At 41.8% G+C, this 21661-nt stretch overlaps 1 protein-coding gene across 1 annotated transcript; it reads left to right on the top strand.

Moving 5' to 3' along the window:
• Nucleotides 1-719: 719 nt before the first annotated feature.
• crip1 (cysteine-rich protein 1) lies at nucleotides 720-14395 on the top strand. The gene is made up of 5 exons (XM_033988090.2): nucleotides 720-843; nucleotides 10231-10325; nucleotides 11551-11608; nucleotides 14125-14171; nucleotides 14289-14395. Exons 1-4 carry the CDS (start codon nucleotides 804-806, stop codon nucleotides 14163-14165), a joined length of 234 nt encoding a protein of 77 aa, XP_033843981.1. The 5' UTR covers nucleotides 720-803; the 3' UTR covers nucleotides 14166-14171; nucleotides 14289-14395.
• The last annotated feature ends 7266 nt before the right edge of the window (nucleotides 14396-21661 follow it).

The following is a 21661-nucleotide window of genomic DNA, read 5'->3' as shown; positions in this document are numbered from 1 at the left end:
CTAGGTCTAAACCAGAACTAAACCAGGACTAAACCAGGACTAAGCCAGAACTAAAGTAGGACTAAACCAGAAATAAACCAGGTCTAAACCAGAACTAAACCACCCCCTCCCTCTTTTTTCCTCCTTCCTTCTCCCCCCTCCCTCTCCTCTCTCTTTCTCTCCTCCCTTCCTCCCCCTTCTCTCCTCTCTTTCTCCCCTCCCTCCCTCCCTCCCTCCCTCCCCCTCTCTGTCCTTCTCTACCCCTCCCTCTCCCCTCCTCTCTCTTTCTCCCCTTCCTTCTCTACCCCTCCCTCTCCTTTTTTTTCTCTCCTTCCTTCTCTACCCCTCCCTCTCCCCTCCCTCTCCTCTCTCTTTCTTACCTTCCTTCTCTACCCCTCCCTCTCCTCTCTCCCATTCCTTATCTACCCCTCCCTCTCCTCTCTCTTTCTCCCCTTCCTTCTCTACCCCTCCCTCTCCTCTCTCTTTCTCCCATTCCTTCTCTACCCCTCTCTCTCCTCTCTCTTTCTCCCCTTCCTTCTCTACCCCTCCCTCTTCTCTCTCTTTCTCTCCTTCCTTCTCTACCCCTCCCTCTCCTCTCTCTTTCTCTCCTTCCTTCTCTACCCCTCTCCCCTCCCTCTCCCCTCCCTTTCTCTCCTTCCTTCTCTACCCCTCCCTCCCTCGCCCCTCCTCTCCCTTTCTCCCCTCCCTCTCTCTCTGGTATAAAACCTCCCTCGCGCGCTCCTCGTCTGCACACAGGCGTGGTTTTTAGCGCAGGTGGCTTTTTGTGCTTTTGCGGACATCAGCTCTTCTCATTTTGCGCCAAAATGCCCAAGTGCCCGAAATGCGGCAAGGAGGTCTACTTCGGTACGTGCGCCACTTTTTACAACTATGTGCAGAGTTTTACTGCGTATTTCACTTCCTGAATTACGCAAAGAGGAAACTGCAGACAGCGCGTGTAGAGAGAACGAGAGAGAGAAATAATAGAGACAGAAAGAACTGGAGACAGTGCATGTAGAGAGAGAGAGAGAGAGAGAGAGAAATAACAGAAAGATAGAAAGAACTGGAGACAGTGCATGAAGAGATAAAGAAATAACAGAAAGATAGAAAGAACTGGAGACAGTGCATGAAGAGAGAGAGAAATAATAGATAGAAAGAACTGAAGACAATGCATGTAGAGAGAGAAGTAATAGAAAGAACTGAAGACAGTGCATGTAGAGAGAGAGAGAAGTAATAGATAGAAAGAAGTGAAGACAGTGCATGTAGAGAGAGGGAAATAATAGAGAGATGGAAAGAACTCAAGATAGCACATGTAGAGAAAGAGAGATAATAAAGAGAGAAAGAACTGAAGACAGTGCATGTAGAGAGAGAGTGAGAGAGAATAGAGGAATGGACAGGCGTCAGTGCTACATTCATCTACTATTAAACTGGAATTTTGCTTTGGGCCAAGTTGTTAAACCAGTTGGAGATTTTATAGTAGCTGAGTATTTCTATATGTATGTTTTTACTCATTTTTGTGTTTGCAAAGCCACAGGCCTTAAATTTGAAAATCAGGACTAAAAAAGGACTAAACCAGAACCAAACCAGGACTAAACATGTAATTTGTGGTTCTTAAAGCTGCATTCTGTAATTTTTCTGGTGTAGGGTCCCTCCCAAATTTCTTCGTATTTATTTTGCTTGGAAATTTCCACAGTGTTAAACTTATTCATAGGTTGTTGTTACTGCTCAGAAATACCTGCATTCTAACCGTGAATGGGGTCATCTCTGCACAGATCTGACATGTAACTTAGAGCGGTGTGACCTGAAGGCTTGTCTTCATGGAGATAGATGGGTTTAATAATACCATACTGTGGAACATTATTGGTAAGGGTTAAAATCTCCATGGAACCAAGCAGTTCGCAGGGACTCCACCATAAAAGTGACATAGTGCAGCTTTAAACATGGGTCTGTTTTTATGTGTGAGTTGGCTGAAGCGATGTATTTATGTTTACAAACAGGTTAAAATACTCTGTTTTATATCAGTAGTAGTAGTGGCTATGGCTGCAGTTATCTTGATTTTTAGCTAATTTACAGCCCATAGTCTGTATACTCAATTTGCTTATATCACAAGTCGTATTCCACTGTGTGTATATATATATATATATATATATATATATATATATATATATATATATATATATTTATACACACACACAGTGGGCCCCCAAATGTGCAAGTTCTCCCACTTAAAAAGATGAGAGAGGCCTGTAATTTTCATCATAGGTTGACTTCAACTATGAGAGACAGAATGACAAAAAATATCCAGAAAATCACATTGTCTGATTTTTTAAGAATTTATTTGCAAATTATGGTGAAAAATAAGGATTTGGTCAATAACAAAAGTACATCTCAATACTTTGTTATATACCCTTTGTTGGAATGTCAGAGGTCAAACATTTTCTGTAAGTCTCCACAAGGTTTTCACATACTGTTGCTGGTAGTTTGGCCCATTCCTCCATGCAGATCTCCTTTAGAGCAATGATGTTTTGGGGTTGTCACTGGGGAACACGGACTTTCATCCATCACTCCAAAAATTTTCTATGGGGTTGAAATCTGGAGACTGGCTAGGCCACTCCAGGACCTTGAAATGCTTCTTACAAAGCCAGTCCTTCATTGCCCGGGAGGTGTGTTTGGGATCATTGTCATGCTGAAACACCCAGCCATGTTTCATCGTCAATGCCCTTGCTGATATAAGGAGGTTTTCACTTAAAATCTCACAATACATCACCCCATTCATTCTTTCCTTTCCACTGCTCAATCCTCCTAGTGCATTTGCAGAAAAACTGCCCCAAAGCATGATGTTTCAACCCCCATGCTTCACAGTAGGTATGGTGTTCTTTGGATGCAACTCACCATTCTTTCTCCACCAAACACGACAAGTTCTGTTTTTACCAAAAAGGTCTATTTTTGTTTCATCTGACCATATGACATTCTCCCAGTCCTCTTCTAGATCATCCAAATACTCTCTAGCAAACTTCAGACGGGCCTGGACATGTCCTGGCTTAAGCAGAGGGACACGTCTAGCACTGCAGGATTTGAGTCCCTGGTAGCATAGTGTGTTACTGATGGTAACCTTTGTTACTTTGGTCCCAGCTCGCTGCAGATAATTCACTTGATGCCCCCGTGTGGTTCTGGGATTTTGTTCACCATTCTTGTGATCATTTTGACCCCATGGGGTGAGATCTTGTGTGGAGCTCCAGATCGAGGGAGATTATCAGTGGTCTTGTATTTCTTCCATTTTCTAATAATTGCTCCCACAGTTGATTTGTTCACACCAAGCTGCTTACCTATTGCAGATTCAGTCTTTCCAGCCTGTTGCAGGTCTACAATTTTGCTTCTGGTGTCCTTTGACAGCTCTTTGGTCTTGGCCATAGTGAAGTTTGGAGTCTGACTGTTTGAGGTTGTGGACAGGTGTCGTTTATACTGATAATGAGTTCAAACAGGTGCCATTAATACAGGTAACAAGTGGAGGACAGAGGAGCCTCTTAAAAAAGTTACAGGTCTGTGAGAGCCAGAAATCTTGCTTGTTTGTAGGTGACCAAATACTTATTTTACCGAGGAATTAACCAGTTAAATCATTGAAAATCAGACATGTGATTTCCTGGATTCTTTCGCCTCATTCTGTCTCTCATAGTTGAAGTGTTGCAATGATGAAAATTACAGGCCTCGCTCATCTTTGTAACTGGGAGAACTTGCACAATTGGTGGCTGCCTAAATACTTTTTTGCCCCATATATATGTGTGTGTGTGTGTGTGTTGTACTTGAAAATACGTCTTCCATGGCTGCAGTGATGAAAAATAATACAATCCAATTATGATGATGATGAAGAAGACGATCTCTGGTTATACCACATAAGTTTGACAGTTGTAAAGGTTTTCAACAAAATGGTGGATAAATGGAAAACATCTTGTGATCCTGGTATTTTCTGAATCCAGTTAAGTTTGAATAAGCCTTGCAGTGTGGAGGATGCAACTGCAGTTAGTGTCTCCGTTGAGAGTTTATAGCGTAGGCCAGTGTGGTTTCCAGATAGTTCCATTTGATTCTGAAGAGGTTAATAAATCAAAAAACTCAAACTTGTCCAACTTCAGCCCCCTCTGTTAAAAATATGGAAAAAAAAAAAAATCTTCAAAATAAAGAAAAGCCATTTATCAGCCACATGAAACGAGGCCATAGACTTTTAGAAGTACAGAACAAACGACTGGAAAGTACAGATGTGCGCCTTCTAGTGGACACTGATGGAATCACACTGTTTGTCTGTCTTAAAAGTCCAAAATTCGGACTTTTCTGTATTCTGAGGATACTGATTATCCACCATGATGACTTTCTAAGCACTTTTCACAACTTTTTGAGACAGGCGCAGAGTTTTGCTGTGACAATAAAGTTAGCAACAGTAGCTTCCTAGCAGCACAATTCCTGATTATCAGTAAAAACAATAAAACACTGTATAATTTGATGCTGAAAAAATTTGACCTGCTTGTATGATATCTGTACTGGGCCAGGACACATTTAGCTACATTGGTATATGCTCTTTAATTAGTATTTGGACAACTACTACCTCTGGCCACAAAGGGTCAGTGATGTTCAAAAATTAAAAAAAGGATTGTTAGGCGTCAATGGAGGAATTGTTTCTTTGGCATTTTTTTAGTAATTCTGTTGAGTTTGTCTCCCTCTGCTGGTGGTTAGCAAGCATAACAGTCTAAAGGGGCATTACCTTCAACAGCCTCACTCTGGATTGGCTCTTTGGTTGCTATGATAATCATGGTCGGAATTCCATATATGTAACTCTGCTCTAAATCGTCCGCTGTAACTGCTAGTCTCAATGAGTTTCATTTGGAGCTGAATGCTGAGGGTGACGTCATACTCACCAAGTCACTTCTTCACACAATCTGTGGTATAGGTGGGACTGTCCGTTTTCACCTATAACTTGTTTATTACTTACTCTTAGACATGAACTCTTATAGAAATGTGAAATAAAACATTGCTCTTTGCACTTCCAGCATTAGTTTCGCAGTCTATCACTTTCATGGTCTATTTAAATTAGAACAATCTGCCGTTTGGTCCGAGTCCAAAGAAAAGCCACATAAGAAGGAGCAGAGCCAGAGGGTCGTGCACATGCTGCAGTACATCTGCAGGAGTGAGCCACAGCAAGATGAACCAGACTTCACCACGTCTGCTCCAGAGCCACTCAGCAGCTCCAGATGGAGTTTGGTGAGAGTTTTGGTTCAGAGTAAATCCGCAAGTCACAATCATTACTACATCAACTTAAAACTGCATTGCGTAACATTTCCAGTAGAGGGTCCACACCTTATAAACTTAAAAACTCATCATGGAGAGTAATTAGGATGTTCTGAATGTATACGGTAAGTGAGGAATAAGTTTGGACCATACTGATTCAAATGGACTAGTTCTGTTTTTCATGGTTTTCACATTGTCAAAATGTAATGGTAAAGCTGCACTGTGTAACATTTCTAATGGAGTGTCCGCCACCTGTTTGTCTCCATGATTGCTTTGTCATTGTCATAGCTTTGTCTAGAATGTTCCACAGTGTAGAAACCTATCTATCCCAGAGGAAACAGCAGGTCACAGCCTCATTACAGTTCAGATCTGTGGAGTGTGGAATTATTCTATTTTTGAGCAATACAAACACCCATAATGAATACATGCTACATAGATATGTTGTGTCATTTAGATTTTTTTTTAGATTTTTACTTTATTGTTCCCAAGGGGAGATTCCTTTCCACATACACAGAGCATGTCTGACATACACACAGATAAACACCAAACATCACAGTTGCATAAACACATTACAAAAACAGACATTATGCATCAGCGGGCCTGTTGTTTAAAAAGGCAATGACTGCTGGGATCAGGCTTCTGCCGAACCGTGCCCTCCTGCACCTGATCGCCCTGTATCTCCGTCATGAGGGCAGAGGGATTAGATGGTCCTGGAGGGGGTGAGTGGAGTCCTGTGGCGAGTGCAAAGCGTCCAATAGCCCGATTATTTAGATCTGTGAGATTGGGTGTGGGGAGTCCTATGATTTTAGCAGGTATGTGTGTTACTTTTATGAGTTTGGTCCGGTTTTTAACAGTAAGCATGTTATAGAAGCAGGTGGAACAGTACAGTAGGATGGGCTGAATGATAGATTTATACAACAGTAATAACAGATGTGGAGAAACATAGAGTCCTTTGAGTTTTATTATTACTGATAGTCTTTGTGAGCTTGTATTGTCATTTGTGTATAGTGTGTAGAGAAAAGGGCTAAGCACACATCCCTGTCGTGCACCGGTGTTTATGATGAGGGCAGAGGATGTGGTCAGGCCTAGCCGTACTACCTGCTGTCTGTTGCTCAGGAAGTTGTAGATGAGATGAATGAGTCTGGTGGAAATGTTGAGTTGTTGCAGTTTTTGGATCATCAGGTGCCTCTGGATGGAACTGAAAGCTGAGCTGAAGTCCATACCAAGGAACATTCCAGGCAAAGTAATAGCATCTCCATGGAGACAAGTAGGGGGTGGGTCCTCCACCAGAAAAGTTGCACAGTGTACCTTTAACATTCAATAAGTTACAGTTGGAACAATATTTTTGGGCATAAAGTGTGTTTCCAAAAAAAAACAAAAAAAAAAAAAACAAAAAAAAAAAAAAACAAACGTGAAAAACAGACCTAGTTCATGTTAAACAGTTTGGTCCAAAGTGACTCCTCACTGTTCTTATGCATCAGAACATCAAGTATTCACCATGATGACTTTATAAGTGCTTTTCTACGGCTGTCGTCGACTACGTTAACTCTTGTTGGACTAAAGACATGTCCTGCTGATCGATTAGTTGGGTGTATCTGACCCAAACTGCACTCACAAAACTACACCTGCAGGGGGAGCTCATGCAAAAAGTACTATTTATGCAGAAAAACGTCTTGTGCCTCTAGTCCTGGTGTTTTCCCACAGCTCAGCTCATGATTAGTCGAGGAAATGGATGTGTATCTAGGCATTAGATGGATGTTTTTAGTAAAGTCGTTAGCTCTGTGTGTGCGGCTGCGTGTGTGTGTGTGTTAGACCGGTCTGAGGAGTGTAAATATTGGAGCTTTTCCATTTGGCTTAAAAACACAGAAGAGAGAAAGAGACAAAGCCAAGTCTCCCCATCCATTATGAAAAAGCTGAGAAGAATATAGTTTTCTCCAGCTTAAAGCTCCTATTTTACACAAAACTGACTCCCATGTTAGAACATCATTACCTCCTCTAAACAGACCTGGAGTTGTGTTTTGTTTCATTCACACAGGTTTAACACACAAACTCTGCAGATTTAGGCTGAATTCTTCTATAAAAACTGAAAACACTCATTTTGAGCAAATCAAAACACAACTCCAGATATGTTTTTGAGGAGGTAACATCATTCTAACATGGCTTACACAAACTTGACTCTTGTCGCTTTAATTCTAATTAGTTCTAATGCTGTTCCCTCCTCAAAAACAGACCTGGAGTTGTGTTTTGTTTCATTCACACATGTGAATGAAACAATTATTAGTCTCTCTACATCTCCAATGCTCAAAACGCTCTGTTCCACCTTGTGATGTCATGAAGTGGTAGTTTTCAAGTTATCAGCTCCTTTTACTTTTAGGTCAGTAGAGATTGGCAATTTCAGGACTGAAATGATCCAAATGATTCTAGTGAAGGTGTGTGGAGTTTAAAAACACAGTGGAGCACTTTCTGTATTACCACATGATGACATCACAAAGTGGAACACAGTGTTTTCAGTTTGAGAGAAGAACTCAATTCCTAAATCTGCAGGGTTTGTGTGTGTGAATGAAACAAAACACAACTCCAGGTCTGTTTGTGACGTGGAAACATAACTATCAGAAAATAGACACTGACTCAGAACAAAGATACTGGCTCAGACTTTCATAACATTAACAGAACAGAGTAAAATCCATTTTCCATTTTGCATTATAGGCACAAAGTCCAGTCTCAGATATGAGCAGTGTTATTCAAACACATTATGTAACACAGCTCCTGCTGTAGAAAGAGTGGCCCAAGTCATAAAGAGCTGTGTGTTTCTCTGAGTTTTAACGACTAATGCAAATGGACTGCTCGCTTCTGTTTCTACTGGAGCGTTCACATTTACATAGAACTCATGACTCATCACCTTCTGTGGTGGGCATATATTTTAAAGGACCATCATGCAACTTTTCCTGGGTCTGCTCATAGCCTGTATAAAGAAGTGCACGTCACCCACTGTTTCCTGCTCCAGTCAAATGAAGCTCGTTAAAGCCTGCAGTTATAACGGCCAGTTTAGCAGGGAGCGAGCGCTTAGCAACGCTGTCAATCAAACCTGTGGCTAACACGCCACCTCGGGAAAAGAATCTGCCTGATTTGTCTGTTATTAATGTTCATATGCTGATTTACAGACATAATGGTGAAATACAAACCTCAGGATCATGTAGTAGTAGCAGCAGTAGTAGTATACACTTTTATGGTACTGTTCTCATGTTGTTATATATTTACGAGGGGTGTTTCTGGGCAATTCCACAGATAAACAGATTTTTATCTCCAGCACTGAATCCTCTGGGACGTGTCCACACCCACAGTCCTCTGAGTCGGCACATGGAACAGTGTGAACTCATGAGAAATGAAGGGAAATGGGGGAAAAGTTTACAAGGATATTTTCTCTTTTATGACAATAATGTGACGATATAACTAAAACTGCTAGAAGACACCTTTTATAATATTTATTCCACAGTCCTCCATAGCCAGTCAGTGTCTGTGTTTACATGCACACCAGAAATCTCATCATGATTGGAATTCTGGAGTTTTCAGATTATGAAAGGTCATGTAAACTGTTGATTTAAATCTGATTTGAGTAAAGTCGGTGTAAAGGGCGGTTTGCAGCTGAGTGTGAAGTGGCTGGGATGAGAATCGGCTCCTCCAAATCCGAGGCCATGGTTCTCGACCGGAAAAAGGTGGTTTGCCCTCTCTGGGTGGGTGGTGAGTCTCTGCCCCAAGTGGAGGAGTTCAAGTATCTCGGGGTCTTGTTCACGAGTGAGGGAAGGATGGAGCGTGAGATTGACAGGCAGATCGGTGCAGCGTCTGCAGTGATGTGGTCGCTGTATCGGTCCGTTGTGGTGAAGAATTGCCGGTCAATCTATGTTCCTATCCTCACCTATGGTCATGAGCTCTGGGTAATGACCGAAAGGACAAGATCGCGGATACAAGCGGCCGAAATGGGTTTCCTCCACAGAGTGGCTGGGGATATCCCCCTTAGGGATATGGTGAGGAGCTCAGTCACACAGGAGGAGCTTGGAGTAGAGCCGCTGCTCCTACACGTTGAGAGGAGCCAGTTGAGGTGGCTCGGGCATCTGCTCAGGATGCCTCCTGGACGCCTCCCTAGGGAGGAGGCCCCGGGGAAGACCCAGGACACGCTGGAAGGACTATGTCTCTCGGCTGGCCTGGGAACGCCTTGGGATCCCACCGGAGGAGCTGGAGGACGTGTCTGGGGTGAGGGAAGTTTGGGAGTCCCTGCTTAGACTGATGCCCCCGTGACCCGGCTCCGGATAAGCGGAAGAAAATGGATGGATGGACGGTGTAAAGAAGTGGACTGAGTTCCATATTTGGAATTCCAATTGCGAGTATCATAGAAACCAAAGAGTCACTCCAGAGTGAGGCTGTTGAAGGCAACGCCCCTTCCTGCCTGCACCGCTGGTTTAGCAGTGGTTTATGATCCAGAAAATTAAGTAAAAGTGTCCAGTTAGTACAAGGAAAATCATCACAATAAATACTCCAGAAATACCCCAGAAATGATGGTTCCATCTGTAAGTGTGTATGTGTGCTTGTGTCTGTGTATGTGTGTGTACATGTGTACGTGTGTGTGTATATATGTGTGTGTGTGTCCAGATGCCATTAGGTGGGTAAGCACCCATTAAGAGTCGTATGATTATATTAAATATGACTCATGCACAATGCACTTATTATAGCTCAATAGACCTAATCTACAAACAGAAACTGTAAACAATAGATGTTTACAGTTTCAGTGTAGTTAGCTCCTCCCTTCAGGCAGATATTAGGCAGTGTCCAGCAGTAATCTGACCACAGGCAAACGTCTTCACATCTACAACTTTTTGTCCAGTTGACAGATTTAACCTTGGCTTTTAGTTTTATAAAAATGCGACTATTTAAATTGATGGTTTGGCCGAGTTATGTTGTTGCTAAAAGTCATTTTGTGTGTTTCAGCCGAGAAGGTGACATCTCTTGGGAAGGACTGGCATCGACCCTGTCTGAAGTGTGAGAAGTGTGGAAAGACCCTGTCCTCAGGGTCACATGCAGAGGTCAGACACACACATAAAAAAAAAATAAATTAGGTTATACTCACAGACTGTATATAAATGGACATGGCTAACCTGTTAGCCGCTGCTTTCCAAAGGATTTCTCTTACAATGTTACAAAAGTCCTTTTGGGGAGCTCAATACAAATTTGCCTGGGGGAGATTATATCATCATTTTTTACATAATATTTGAGTAATTTTAAATGTGGAAAAGTGGAGTGTGATGTTTTTAAATGAAAGAATGGGAGAATGCATGGTTTGATTGTAAATGGATGGATACTTGAATGTATTTTAATTGTTTGCTAACCTGCAGATGGAAACAAGCTTTAGCTAAATCTGGTGTGATACATCTCTTCTTTTATGAGATTAACAGGTCCCTGTTAAAATAAACCAAAAACTAAACAAACAGGAAGTGACATGGGCATGCCTGTAGCCAAACGCTTTGGGTGACGTCACATGGCTGTAGTCCACTTCTTTGTACATACATACATGTTCTGTGGTTATAATGATGTCCAAACACAAGCCCTGCACATTTAGACTGAGTTCTTCTCTGAAACAGAAAACACTCTGTTCCACCTTGTGATGTCATTAAGTGACAATACAGGAATCGCTCCACTGTGTTTTAAACTCCATTACACCATCACTACAATCATTTGGGAAAATTTTGCCCTTGGATTTGCCAGACTTTGAAGTTACAGCTATTGTTTTAGCCTCATTTAAATTGCTTCACTCAGTGCACCAGCAGGTATTAGTAGAAAACCACAGCTGTGCAAAAGGTCAAACGTAAAGATAAAAATATAAAACAGCATTATAACATGGCTTAAAGAAAGTGACCTCAGGAAAAGAAGGCATCTGATTTATCTGTTATTTATGTTCATATCTTGATTTACAGACACAATAGTGAAATAAAAACCCCAGGATCATGTAAAGCAGGTTATTACAAACATTTAAGACCAAGCGACGAGTCTGACAGCAGCAGTTACAGAGAGAGGGGACACAGTTTTTACATAGAAAGTGAACTGGAGCCAGGAGTCGATGGAGCTGGAAGTGCAACCATGATCACTTTCTTTCAATATCCATTTATATATATATATATATATATCGTCTATGGTACCTCTTAACAAGAAGGTGACATGTTTGAATTTTGGAGCAGGAAGAGATTTTCTTTCAGCAGTTTGATGAAATAAATGTAGATGTTATTATTAACATGACTTTTTTATGTGTTTCAGCACGAGGGCAAACCGTACTGTCATAAACCCTGCTACGCCGCCATGTTTGGACCAAAAGGTATTGTTACTTTAACTATCTTCATCTGTGCATTTCAATCTATTAGCACATGTGACTTTTATTTAAAAAAACAGATACATCTTTTAGTTTATGAAGCTGTAAAACACTCCTACAGATCACAAACACATGAGGCCGTATCACCACAGCTGTCTACACAACCAGACTAAACCAGAGTAAACCAGGACTAAACCAGGATTAAACCAGGATTAAACCAGGAATAAACCAGGAATAAACCAGTGCTAAACCAGGACTAAACCAGGACTAAACCAGGTCTAAACCAGGACTAAACCAGGGCTAAACCAGGACTAAACCAGGACTAAACCAGGACTAAACCAGGGCTAAACCAAAAGTAAACCAGGATTAAATAAGAAGTAAACCAGGACTAAACCACGGCTAAACCAGGTCTACCCCAGGACTTAACCAGGGCTAAACCAGGACTAAACCAGGACTAAACCAGACCTAAACCAGAACTAAACCAGGACTAAACCAGGAATAAACCAGGACTAAACCCACTCACTCAGCATCACCGGCTCTGCTCTCCTCTGGCTCCAGTCCTACCTCACAAACCGGCAACAGTTCATCCACTTCAACCATTGCTCCTCTTCTATAGCCCCCCTGCAGCAGGGAGTCCCCCAAGGTTCGGTGCTTGGTCCTCTCCTCTTCATTCTCTACATCCTCCCCCTCGGCAACATCATTCGTCGTCACGGTCTCTGTTTTCACTGCTACGCTGACGACATCCAACTTTACATCTCCACAACATCCATCAACCCCACAATCCACTCCACTCTCACCCACTGCCTAACAGACATCAAAAACTGGATGAATCACAACTTCCTCAAACTTAACAACGACAAAACAGACTTCATCATCATCGGCCCACACAACATCGCCAAATCCTCACAACACTTCACCCTCCACTTTGACAACACCACACTCTCTCCATCCTCACTCATCCGTAACCTCGGTGTGCTCCTCGACCCCACTCTTTCATTTGAACCCCATGTCAAGCACCTAACCCGGACTGCATTCTTTCACCTCAAAAACATAACCCGTCTCCGCCCATCACTCACCTTCTCTGCCGCTGAAACTCTCATCCACGCATTCATTACATCCAGAATCGACTACTGCAATAGCATCTTCTATGGTACACCATCCAAAACCCTCAACAGACTATAGTACATTCAGAACTCCGCTGCCCGCCTCCTCACCCACACCCGCTCACATGAACACATCACTCCTATCCTCCACAAGCTCCACTGGCTCCCCGTCCCTCAGCGCATCCACTTCAAAATCCTTCTTATCACATTCAAAGCTCTCCACAACTTGGCCCCTCCTTACCTCACAGACCTGCTCCACCACCACACTCCATCTCGCTCCCTCCGCTCCTCCAGCTCCAACCTCCTGTCCCTGCCCTGTAGGACCAAGCTCCGAACCTGGGGGGACAGAGCCTTCTCCATCGCTGCCCCCACCCTCTGGAACTCACTACCTAAACCCCTCCATGACTGCTCTGACCTCCCCACCTTCAAGAAAGAACTCAAAACTCACCTGTTCAAAATCGCTTTTAATGCTTGATTTTATGTTGTAAATTTTTGTGATATTTTATTTATTCAGTGTCCTGAAAAGCGCTATATAAATAAAATGTATTATTATTATTATTAAACCAGGGCTAAATCAGGTCTAAACCAAGACTATACCAGGACTAAACTAAGACTAAACCAGGACTAAACTAGGACTAAATCAGGTCTAAACCAAGACTAAATCAGGACTAAACTAGGACTAAACCACACCTATCAGGGTAATCTACAGGACTCAAGGCCATGATCATGTTCTAAACAATGCCCTAAAAGCTTTAACGTTTGAGAGACCATGGACCACTGTTTATATAAATGGACACAGCTAACCTGCTAGCCATCGGTCTCCAAATGGGAAGTGATCATGTTCAGTTCTATAGTAAAAGTCCTGCTTTAGACCTAGTTTAGTCCCGTTAAGTCCTGGCTTAGTCTCAATTCAAACACTGGACTTTGGCTTTTTTGACTCTTGTACAGTGTAAGGTAACAGGATTTTTCATTTTTTGGCTAATTGCAACCAATCAAACTTAGAAGGTCACATTTTAAGATAAAGATTGGTAGTTTGAATCCAGCTCTTCCCAGTATATACTATAGTTGTGTCCTTGGGCAGGACACTTTACATCACCATGCGATTATATAGGTTGTACTAATTTATATTTTAAAATGTGTTTTATTTAGGATTTAGACTGAATTAGATCCAGTTCAGTCCTTGTGTAGTCCACATAGACCTAGTTTAAGACTAATTAAGACTTGTGGCTTTGGTTCTTTTTCAGTAAAAGGAAACAGTAGTTCCAACTTAGAAGGTCGCATTTTAAGGTAGATTGGTTGTTTAAATCCTGCCCGTTCCAGTTTATACTTTAACTGTGTCTTTGGGCAAGACACTTTATGCTACTGTGTGATTTATAACTTGTATTAATTCATGTGTCTTTGTTTTGTTTGTTTTTTTAGGATTTGGTCGCGGTGGAACTGAGAGCCACACTTATAAATAAACCCAGGTATCGTCTCATGCTAAAATGTTCAAATTTCCCTATGTATTTGCATGGCTTTATATTTACAGGCACATGATGACGTTGTAACCAAATCAGTTTGTTTATCTCTTTTGAACATTTCAGGCTGAACTCGTGTCAAAAACTGCACCAAAGTCAATGGAAGTGGTCGTAACGTCACCAGTTTAATTTTTAATGCCTTATTTTGACATGGACTGTATCAATAAACACTTTTGTAATGATGATGCTGGTTCTTTAATTCTCATTTGAATGTGTTCTTTTTAAAAATCTTAAATTGATTTTAGTGGATCAATTAGTTATTTAGACTGAGAATTGTTTAGACCATACTGGCTTTGATTAAAACCTGGTTGAGTTCTGGTTTAGTCCTAGCGTATTCCTGGTTTAGTCCAGCTTGAGACCTGGTTTAGTTCTGGTTTAGTCCTAGTTAAGTCCTAGCATAGTACTTGTAGTCTTGGTTTAGCTATACCAAGTTTAGTCCTGATTGAAACCTGGCTGAGTTCTGGTTTAGCCCTATTCAATTCAATTCATTTATTTTTGTAACGCCCAAAATCACAACAACAGTTGTCTGGAAGGGCGTTCATGTTTTGGTTGATGGGGGAAACCGGAGTACCCGGAGGAAACCCATCCAGACACGGGGAGAAACATGAAAAACTCCACACAGAAAGGCCTGGGCGACCAGGGGATCGAACCAAACCTTCTTGCTGTGAGGCATGAGTGATGCCACTGGAGGAAGACCAGACGAGGAGGAGGAGAGCCGGGCGAGGAGGATGAGAGCCAGGTGAGGTGGAGGGCCAGGCGGGGAGGAGGAGAGGGTCCAGCTGTCATCGGGGCATCTGAAAGAGTTACACTCCACAGGGGGAGTAGGACAGGGGACAACATGTGAATGGCATTGCTGATGAGAGAATAGGACAAAGCAGAGGATAGTGCTCAGGTTGCCATACTTCCCCCAGCTAGTTATCTCCTACTGCCGCCTATCTTATCCCGGGTTTTAATGTCCCTAACTCCCTCACTATGTAACCTGGTCATACGCTATACCGAAGAGGAAGGTTTTAAGCCTGGTCTTAAATACAGAGACTGTGGGGGCCTGTTTAACATCAGCAGGGAGTTGATTCCATAGCACAGGAGCTTGGTAACTGAATGCTCTCCCTCCCACTGTACTTTTGGACACTCTAGGAACCACTAATAGTCCTGAATTCTGAGAGCGGAGTGCTCTGTTTGGCTGGTACGGGACAATAGCATCTTGCAGATAGGATGGGGCCATACCGTTTAGGGCTTTGTATGTCAGGAGGAGGACTTTGAATTTGATTCTAAGCTCAACAGGAAGCCAGTGCAGATATTTTAGTACAGGACTGATGTGGTCTCTTCTTTTAGTTCCTGTTAGGACTCTGGCCGCTGCATTTTGGACCAACTGGAGGCTCCTCATAGTACTTTTGGGGCAGGCAGCGAGCAGAGAATTACAGTAATCAAGTCTGGAAGTAACAAATGCATGGATGAGTTTTTCAGCATTGTTTTTAGGTAAAATATTTCTAATTTTAGTTATATTTCACAGGTGAAAGTATGCGGTTTTACAAGCTATGTTTATATGGGCTGTGAATGAGAGATTTTGATCAAATAGGACTCCAAGATTTTTTACAGTAGGGCTAGAAGCTATACTCACATTGTCGAGTGAGATTATCTGGTCCGACAGAGAATCTCTTTGACCTTTGGGACCAACGACAATGACCTCTGTTTTTTCAGGATTTAAGAGCAGGTAATTCAAGGTCATGCAGGTTTTGATGTCCTTCACACAGGCACTGAGTTTATCTATTTGATCAGTCTGATTTGGTTTCATTGATAAGTACAGCTGAGTGTCATCAGCATAGCAGTGAAAATTAATGCCATGTTTTCTGATAATGTTACCCAATGGCAACATATACAGAGTAAATAGGATTGGACCAAGCACAGATCCTTGTGGAACACCACAGGCTACTTTAGAACAGGGAGAGGTGCTCTGGTTTATACTAACAAACTGGTACCTATCTGATAGATAGGATTTAAACCATTTGAGGGCGGTCCCTCTGATTCCAATGTCACATTCTAACCTCTGCAGTAAAATGTTGTGATCAATGGTGTCAAACGCTGCACTGAGGTCCAGTAGGACCAGGAATGAAGCCAGCCCATTATCAGGAGCTAGTAGTAAGTCATTTGTTACTTTAAGCAGTGCAGTCTCTGTGCTGTGGTGAGCTCTGAATCCAGATTGAAATTTTTCAAATATATTATTGTCCTGCAGGTGGCGGCAGAGCTGTTTCACCACCACTCGTTCTAGAATTTTTGAGAGGAAGGGAAGATTAGAGATAGGTCTATAGTTGGCTAGTTCATCAGGATTTAGGTTAGGTTTAGTACTAGTGTAGTCCTTGTAGTCCTGGTTTAGCTATACCAAGTTTAGTCCGGACTGAGGCCTGGTTTAGTCCTGGTTTAGCCCCAGTTTAGTTCTGGTTTAGTCCTATTTTAGTCCTACCAAATTCGATCCAGACTGGAACCTAGTTGTTTCGAACATACTGGCTCTGATTAAAACTTGTTTAGTTCTGGTGTAGTCCTGATCCAATTTAGACCTAACGTAGACTTGAATTGTCCTGTTCTAGTCCTTGTTTTGACTTGGTTTAGTCCAGGTTTAGTTCTGGGTTTGGTCCAATTTTTATGTTTAATGTGTGAATACACTGGAACAGTTCAGTTTGGGACCTAATTCGGACCTGGTTTAGTCTTGCTTAGACCATTTTAGTCCAAACTGAAACCTGATTTAGTCCTGGTTTAGCGCTAGTTTAACCTTGATTCTGACTTAGTTTAGACTAAGTCCTTTCCAGTCTTTTGTATTCTTGTAGTCCTGGTTTAGTCCTGGTTTACCTCTGGTTTAGACCTAGTTCAGTTCTCATTTAGTCCTGGTTGAGACCTAGTTCAGTTCTCATTTAGTCCTGGTTGAGACCTAGTTCAGTCCTCATTTACTCCTGGTTTAGACCTAGTTCAGTCCTGGTTTAGTCCTGGTTTAGACCTAGTTCAGTTCTTGTTTAGTCCTGGTTTAGACCTAGTTCAGTTCTCGTTTAGTCCTGGTTGAGGCCTAGTTCAGTCCTCATTTACTCCTGGTTTAGACCTAGTTCAGTCCTCGTTTACTCCTGGTTTAGACCTAGTTCAGTCCTCATTTAGTCCTGGTTCAGCCCTAGTTCACTAACCAACTTAGTTCTGATTGAGACCTGGTTTAGTCCTAGCCAGATTATCTATGGGTTTCAAATATTTTGAACACTGAACACTGTTGCCATTGCAATAAACAATTCAAAACAAAATCACTGTCTAACCAATAGTCCAAAGTCCTCAAAATGTCGCCTGTAAACAGGAAACTGAACAGGATTATTTGGGTATTTTGACATTTCCCTCCTTTGAAACCTCAAACAGTTTAACAAATCATCTGGTTTAAGATGTGCTGTTGTCAGTGAATGGCATTTTTTGATCCGGTCGCCCACAGCCCCTGGTCTTGCCTCATTAGCTGCAGCTGGTGGTTACCATGACGACAGACGTAAACACCAGACCAACAGACACTCAGTGAACAGCCAGTGTGATGTGAAGAGAAATGCAAATGTTTCACTGCAGACCGAACACAGCAGCTTTTGTACAGAGCCGGCAGCCATTTTAAATGTGGGCCCAAAAAAACATGACTAAAGCAGAACTAAAACAGGTCTAAAACAGGACTAAAACAGGACTACACCAGGACTAATCCAGGACTAATCCAGGACTAATCCAGGACTAAAACAGAACTACACCAGGACTAAAATAGGACTAAACCAGGACTACACCAGTTATAAAAGGGACTAAAACAGGTTTAAAACAGGACTAAAACAGGACTAAAACAGAACTAAACCAAGACTACACCAGGACTAAATCGGGACTAAAACACAACTAAAATAGGACTAAACCAGGACTAAAACAGGACTAAACCACGACTAAACCTGGACTAAAACAGGACTAAAATAGGACTAAACCAGGACAAAAGCAGGTCTAAACCAGACTGACTCTGATCAGACTCTGGGGACGGCCTCACTGTTTTGAGAAAGTTCGTTTCTCAAACTCAGGTTCACGTGGTGTGGCTAGAGCAGTTTTTCTTTTCATTTGGTTCAAGTAAAAGAGGATGTGTTGAAAGAAGGGTGGAGGCTGCAGACTCCAGCAAGAATGTGGATGTAACTAACAGGTTTATATACAGCCACAGTCAGATGCGCTATTCAGCTGTTTGAGATGATATACACTCACAGACTGCTTTATACAGCCTATATATACACTCTATATACACCCATGTCCTATATATACCCATAGACTGCTTTATACAGCCTATATATACACTCTATATACACTCACAGACTGCTTTATACAGCCTATATATACACTCTATATACACCCATGTCCTATATATACCCATAGACTGCTTTATACAGCCTATATATACACTCTATATACACCCACAGACTGCTTTATACAGCCTATATATACACTCTATATACACCGATGTCCTATATACACCCATAGACTGCTTTATATAGCCTATATATACACTCTATATACACCCACAGACTGCTTTATACAGCCTATATATACACTCTATATACACCCATGTCCTACATACACCCACAGACTGCTTTATACAGCCTATATATACACTCTATATACACCCATGTCCTACATACACCCACAGACTGCTTTATACAGCCTATATATACACTCTATATACACCCATGTCCTATATACACCCATAGACTGCTTTATGCAGCCTATATATACACTCTATATACACCCATGCCCTATATACACCCATAGACTGCTTTATACAGTCTATATATACACTCTATATACACCCACAGACTGCTTTATACAGTCTATATATACACTCTATATACTCCCATGTCCTATATACACCCACAGACTCCTGTATACAATCTATAGTAAAAGCTGTCAGTTAAATCTGTCAACTGGAGTTTGGCTGCTCATCCAAGCCGTTTCTTCAGTTCTGGTCAGTTTACTGCTGGACACTGCCTTATATCTGTCTGAAGGGAGGAGCTAACTACACTGAAACAGTAAACAGCTATTGTTTACAGTTTCAGCCTTAACGGCCTCCATTGAACCTTTAATGGCCTATTGGTTCACTCCATTGTTCCCTTCGTTTTCTTTGTTTGCATTGGGTCTGACGATGGAATTATAAATTTGGGACAGATGATGTCTCAGGTCCCCATTCCTGTTCAAGGAAGGATTCTCTTTTCTAACAAAAATATCTTCTTTAACTTCCCTCGCAAAACATTTATTTCTCTGACTCAGATCTGAACCTCACTATCTTCAAAGGATTGGTTAGTGTCTTTGAGATGGAAATGTACATCAGACTGGGGTCCTGAGCTGCTCTTGTGACGGTGTTGGTACATTCTCTTATGGAGTGGCTGTTAATTTCTCCAGTGTAACACACTGCACTCTTCACTACACTGAATGGAGTAGACCACATTACTTTGTTTATAGCTCGGGGTTTTGTACTTTGGGTGGGTTTCAAACTGTCTGAAGTTTTTCAGACACATTCACTGTGTAAGGAATAATTACACCTTTCTTTCTCGGTTTAGATTCCCTGTTGTCCTGTTTTTTAGCTCTTAGATCTATTGAAAGCCCATTTTGGATATCCACAAGCAGAGAGGGCTTTCTCCACGTGTTCTTCCTCCTTCACGTTTCCCTCTGTGTTTGTGGGCGCCCCTTGAGCTCTGTGTACGGATCACAGAGTTTGTGCTGCAGTGGATGGTGTGAATCAAACAGCAGGTACTGGTCAGTGTGTGTGGGCTTCCTGAAGACTTCTACCTGGAGTCGCCGGTCCTCTCCTATTGTTGCTGCATAATCTAAGAAGGTCAGTTTTCTCCTTGACCTATTCACGTGTGAACTTGATGTTTGGATCCACAGCATTAATATGTGCAGTAAAAGGTAATGTTGGGAAAAAAGTAATGTGTCTACTCCATTCAGTGTAGTGAAGAGTGCAGTGAGCGTTACACTTGAGAAACTAAACAGCCACTCCATAAGAGAATGTACCAACAGCGTCGAGAGAGCTCCTCTGGACTCCAGATATTTTTGTTAGAAAGGACAATCCTTCCTTGAATAGGAATGGGGGCCTAAGACATCATCTGTCCCAAATTTATAATTCCATCCTCAGACCCAAAGCAAGCAAATGATACAAAGAGAACAATGGAGCGAGCCAGTAGGGCCATTAAAGGTTGAATGGAGGCCATTAAGGCTGAAACTGTAAACAAAAGCTGTTTACAGTTTCAGTGTAGTTAGCTCCTCCCTAAAGATAGATATAAGGCAGTGTCCTGCAGTAATCTGAGCATAACTGAAGAAGCGGCTTGGACGAGCAGCCAAAGATCTTCACTCCTACAATTTGTCCAGTTGACAGATTTAACTTTGGCTTTTCCTATGGATCAGACCTGGATGACTGAGGGATTACACAGACATTTACACAGTCTACAATGCACTCTAAGGCTGTAGCAGCAGTAGCAGCAGTAGTAGTAGTAGTACTAATAGTAGCAGTAGTAATAGTAGTACTGATAGTAGCAGTAGTCGTAGAAGTAGTGTTGAGGAATTTAGACTTTTCCTCTCATGTTCGTTCATTTCTGCTAAGACAAAGAATAACCTTGAAACAGAGATAAAGTTCAGAAAATAATTTACTCAATCAGCCAGTAAAGAGCAATACTTATACACGGAGTCTGTGCAACTGACATTCCCAGGCAGAGACTAAATGTTTATGCCTATACAATGAGTTTTTATACGCATACTATAGTGGGAGGCAATCATGGTTTAGACTTAGCGCCGCTTCGTTGGTGCACAGGCCAGTCAGGTCTCTTGGCAGTTGCACAGTCTTATCAGACTGCACATCCTTGTTGTCTCTTGCTCCGATTGCTGAAGCATATTTTGCTGGCTTAACCAGGGTGACGAGTCATGACATGCCTATCAATTACTCATTGCCCTGCTTAGTTATTTGATTAGATTTATAGATAGATGTAGAATATCTCGTACATGTCCTGAACATATATCTGCGTCACACAGCTGTAATCAAATCCCCGTCTTCACACGCACACTGGTACAATAATGAACTATAGCAATACAATAAAAAACTACGGCAATGGTTATGCAGAATAGCTAAGCATAGTTATTTTTCCTAACAGTAGTAGAAGTAATAGAAGTAGTAGTAGTAGTGCTGGTAGTAGTAGTAGTAGGAGTAGCAGTCGTAGTACTAGTAGTAGCAGTAGTAGTAGTACTAGTAATAGTAATAGTAGTAGCAGTGTGACAAAGTGGGCCTTTGTCCCTTTTAATAGTATTATGATTTGGTTTTGCACATGTCTGTTCATTTTCAATAACTTCAATAGAACTATCCCGGGTTTGTTTTGTTTAGTTGCAATTAGTTAAATCACCACACATTTGTTAGTTAAACATATGTTATT

This window comes from Periophthalmus magnuspinnatus, chromosome 22, assembly GCF_009829125.3.
Source record: "Periophthalmus magnuspinnatus isolate fPerMag1 chromosome 22, fPerMag1.2.pri, whole genome shotgun sequence".
Classification (NCBI taxonomy): domain Eukaryota; kingdom Metazoa; phylum Chordata; class Actinopteri; order Gobiiformes; family Gobiidae; genus Periophthalmus; species Periophthalmus magnuspinnatus.
This window is presented reverse-complemented; position numbering and strand designations above follow the sequence as displayed.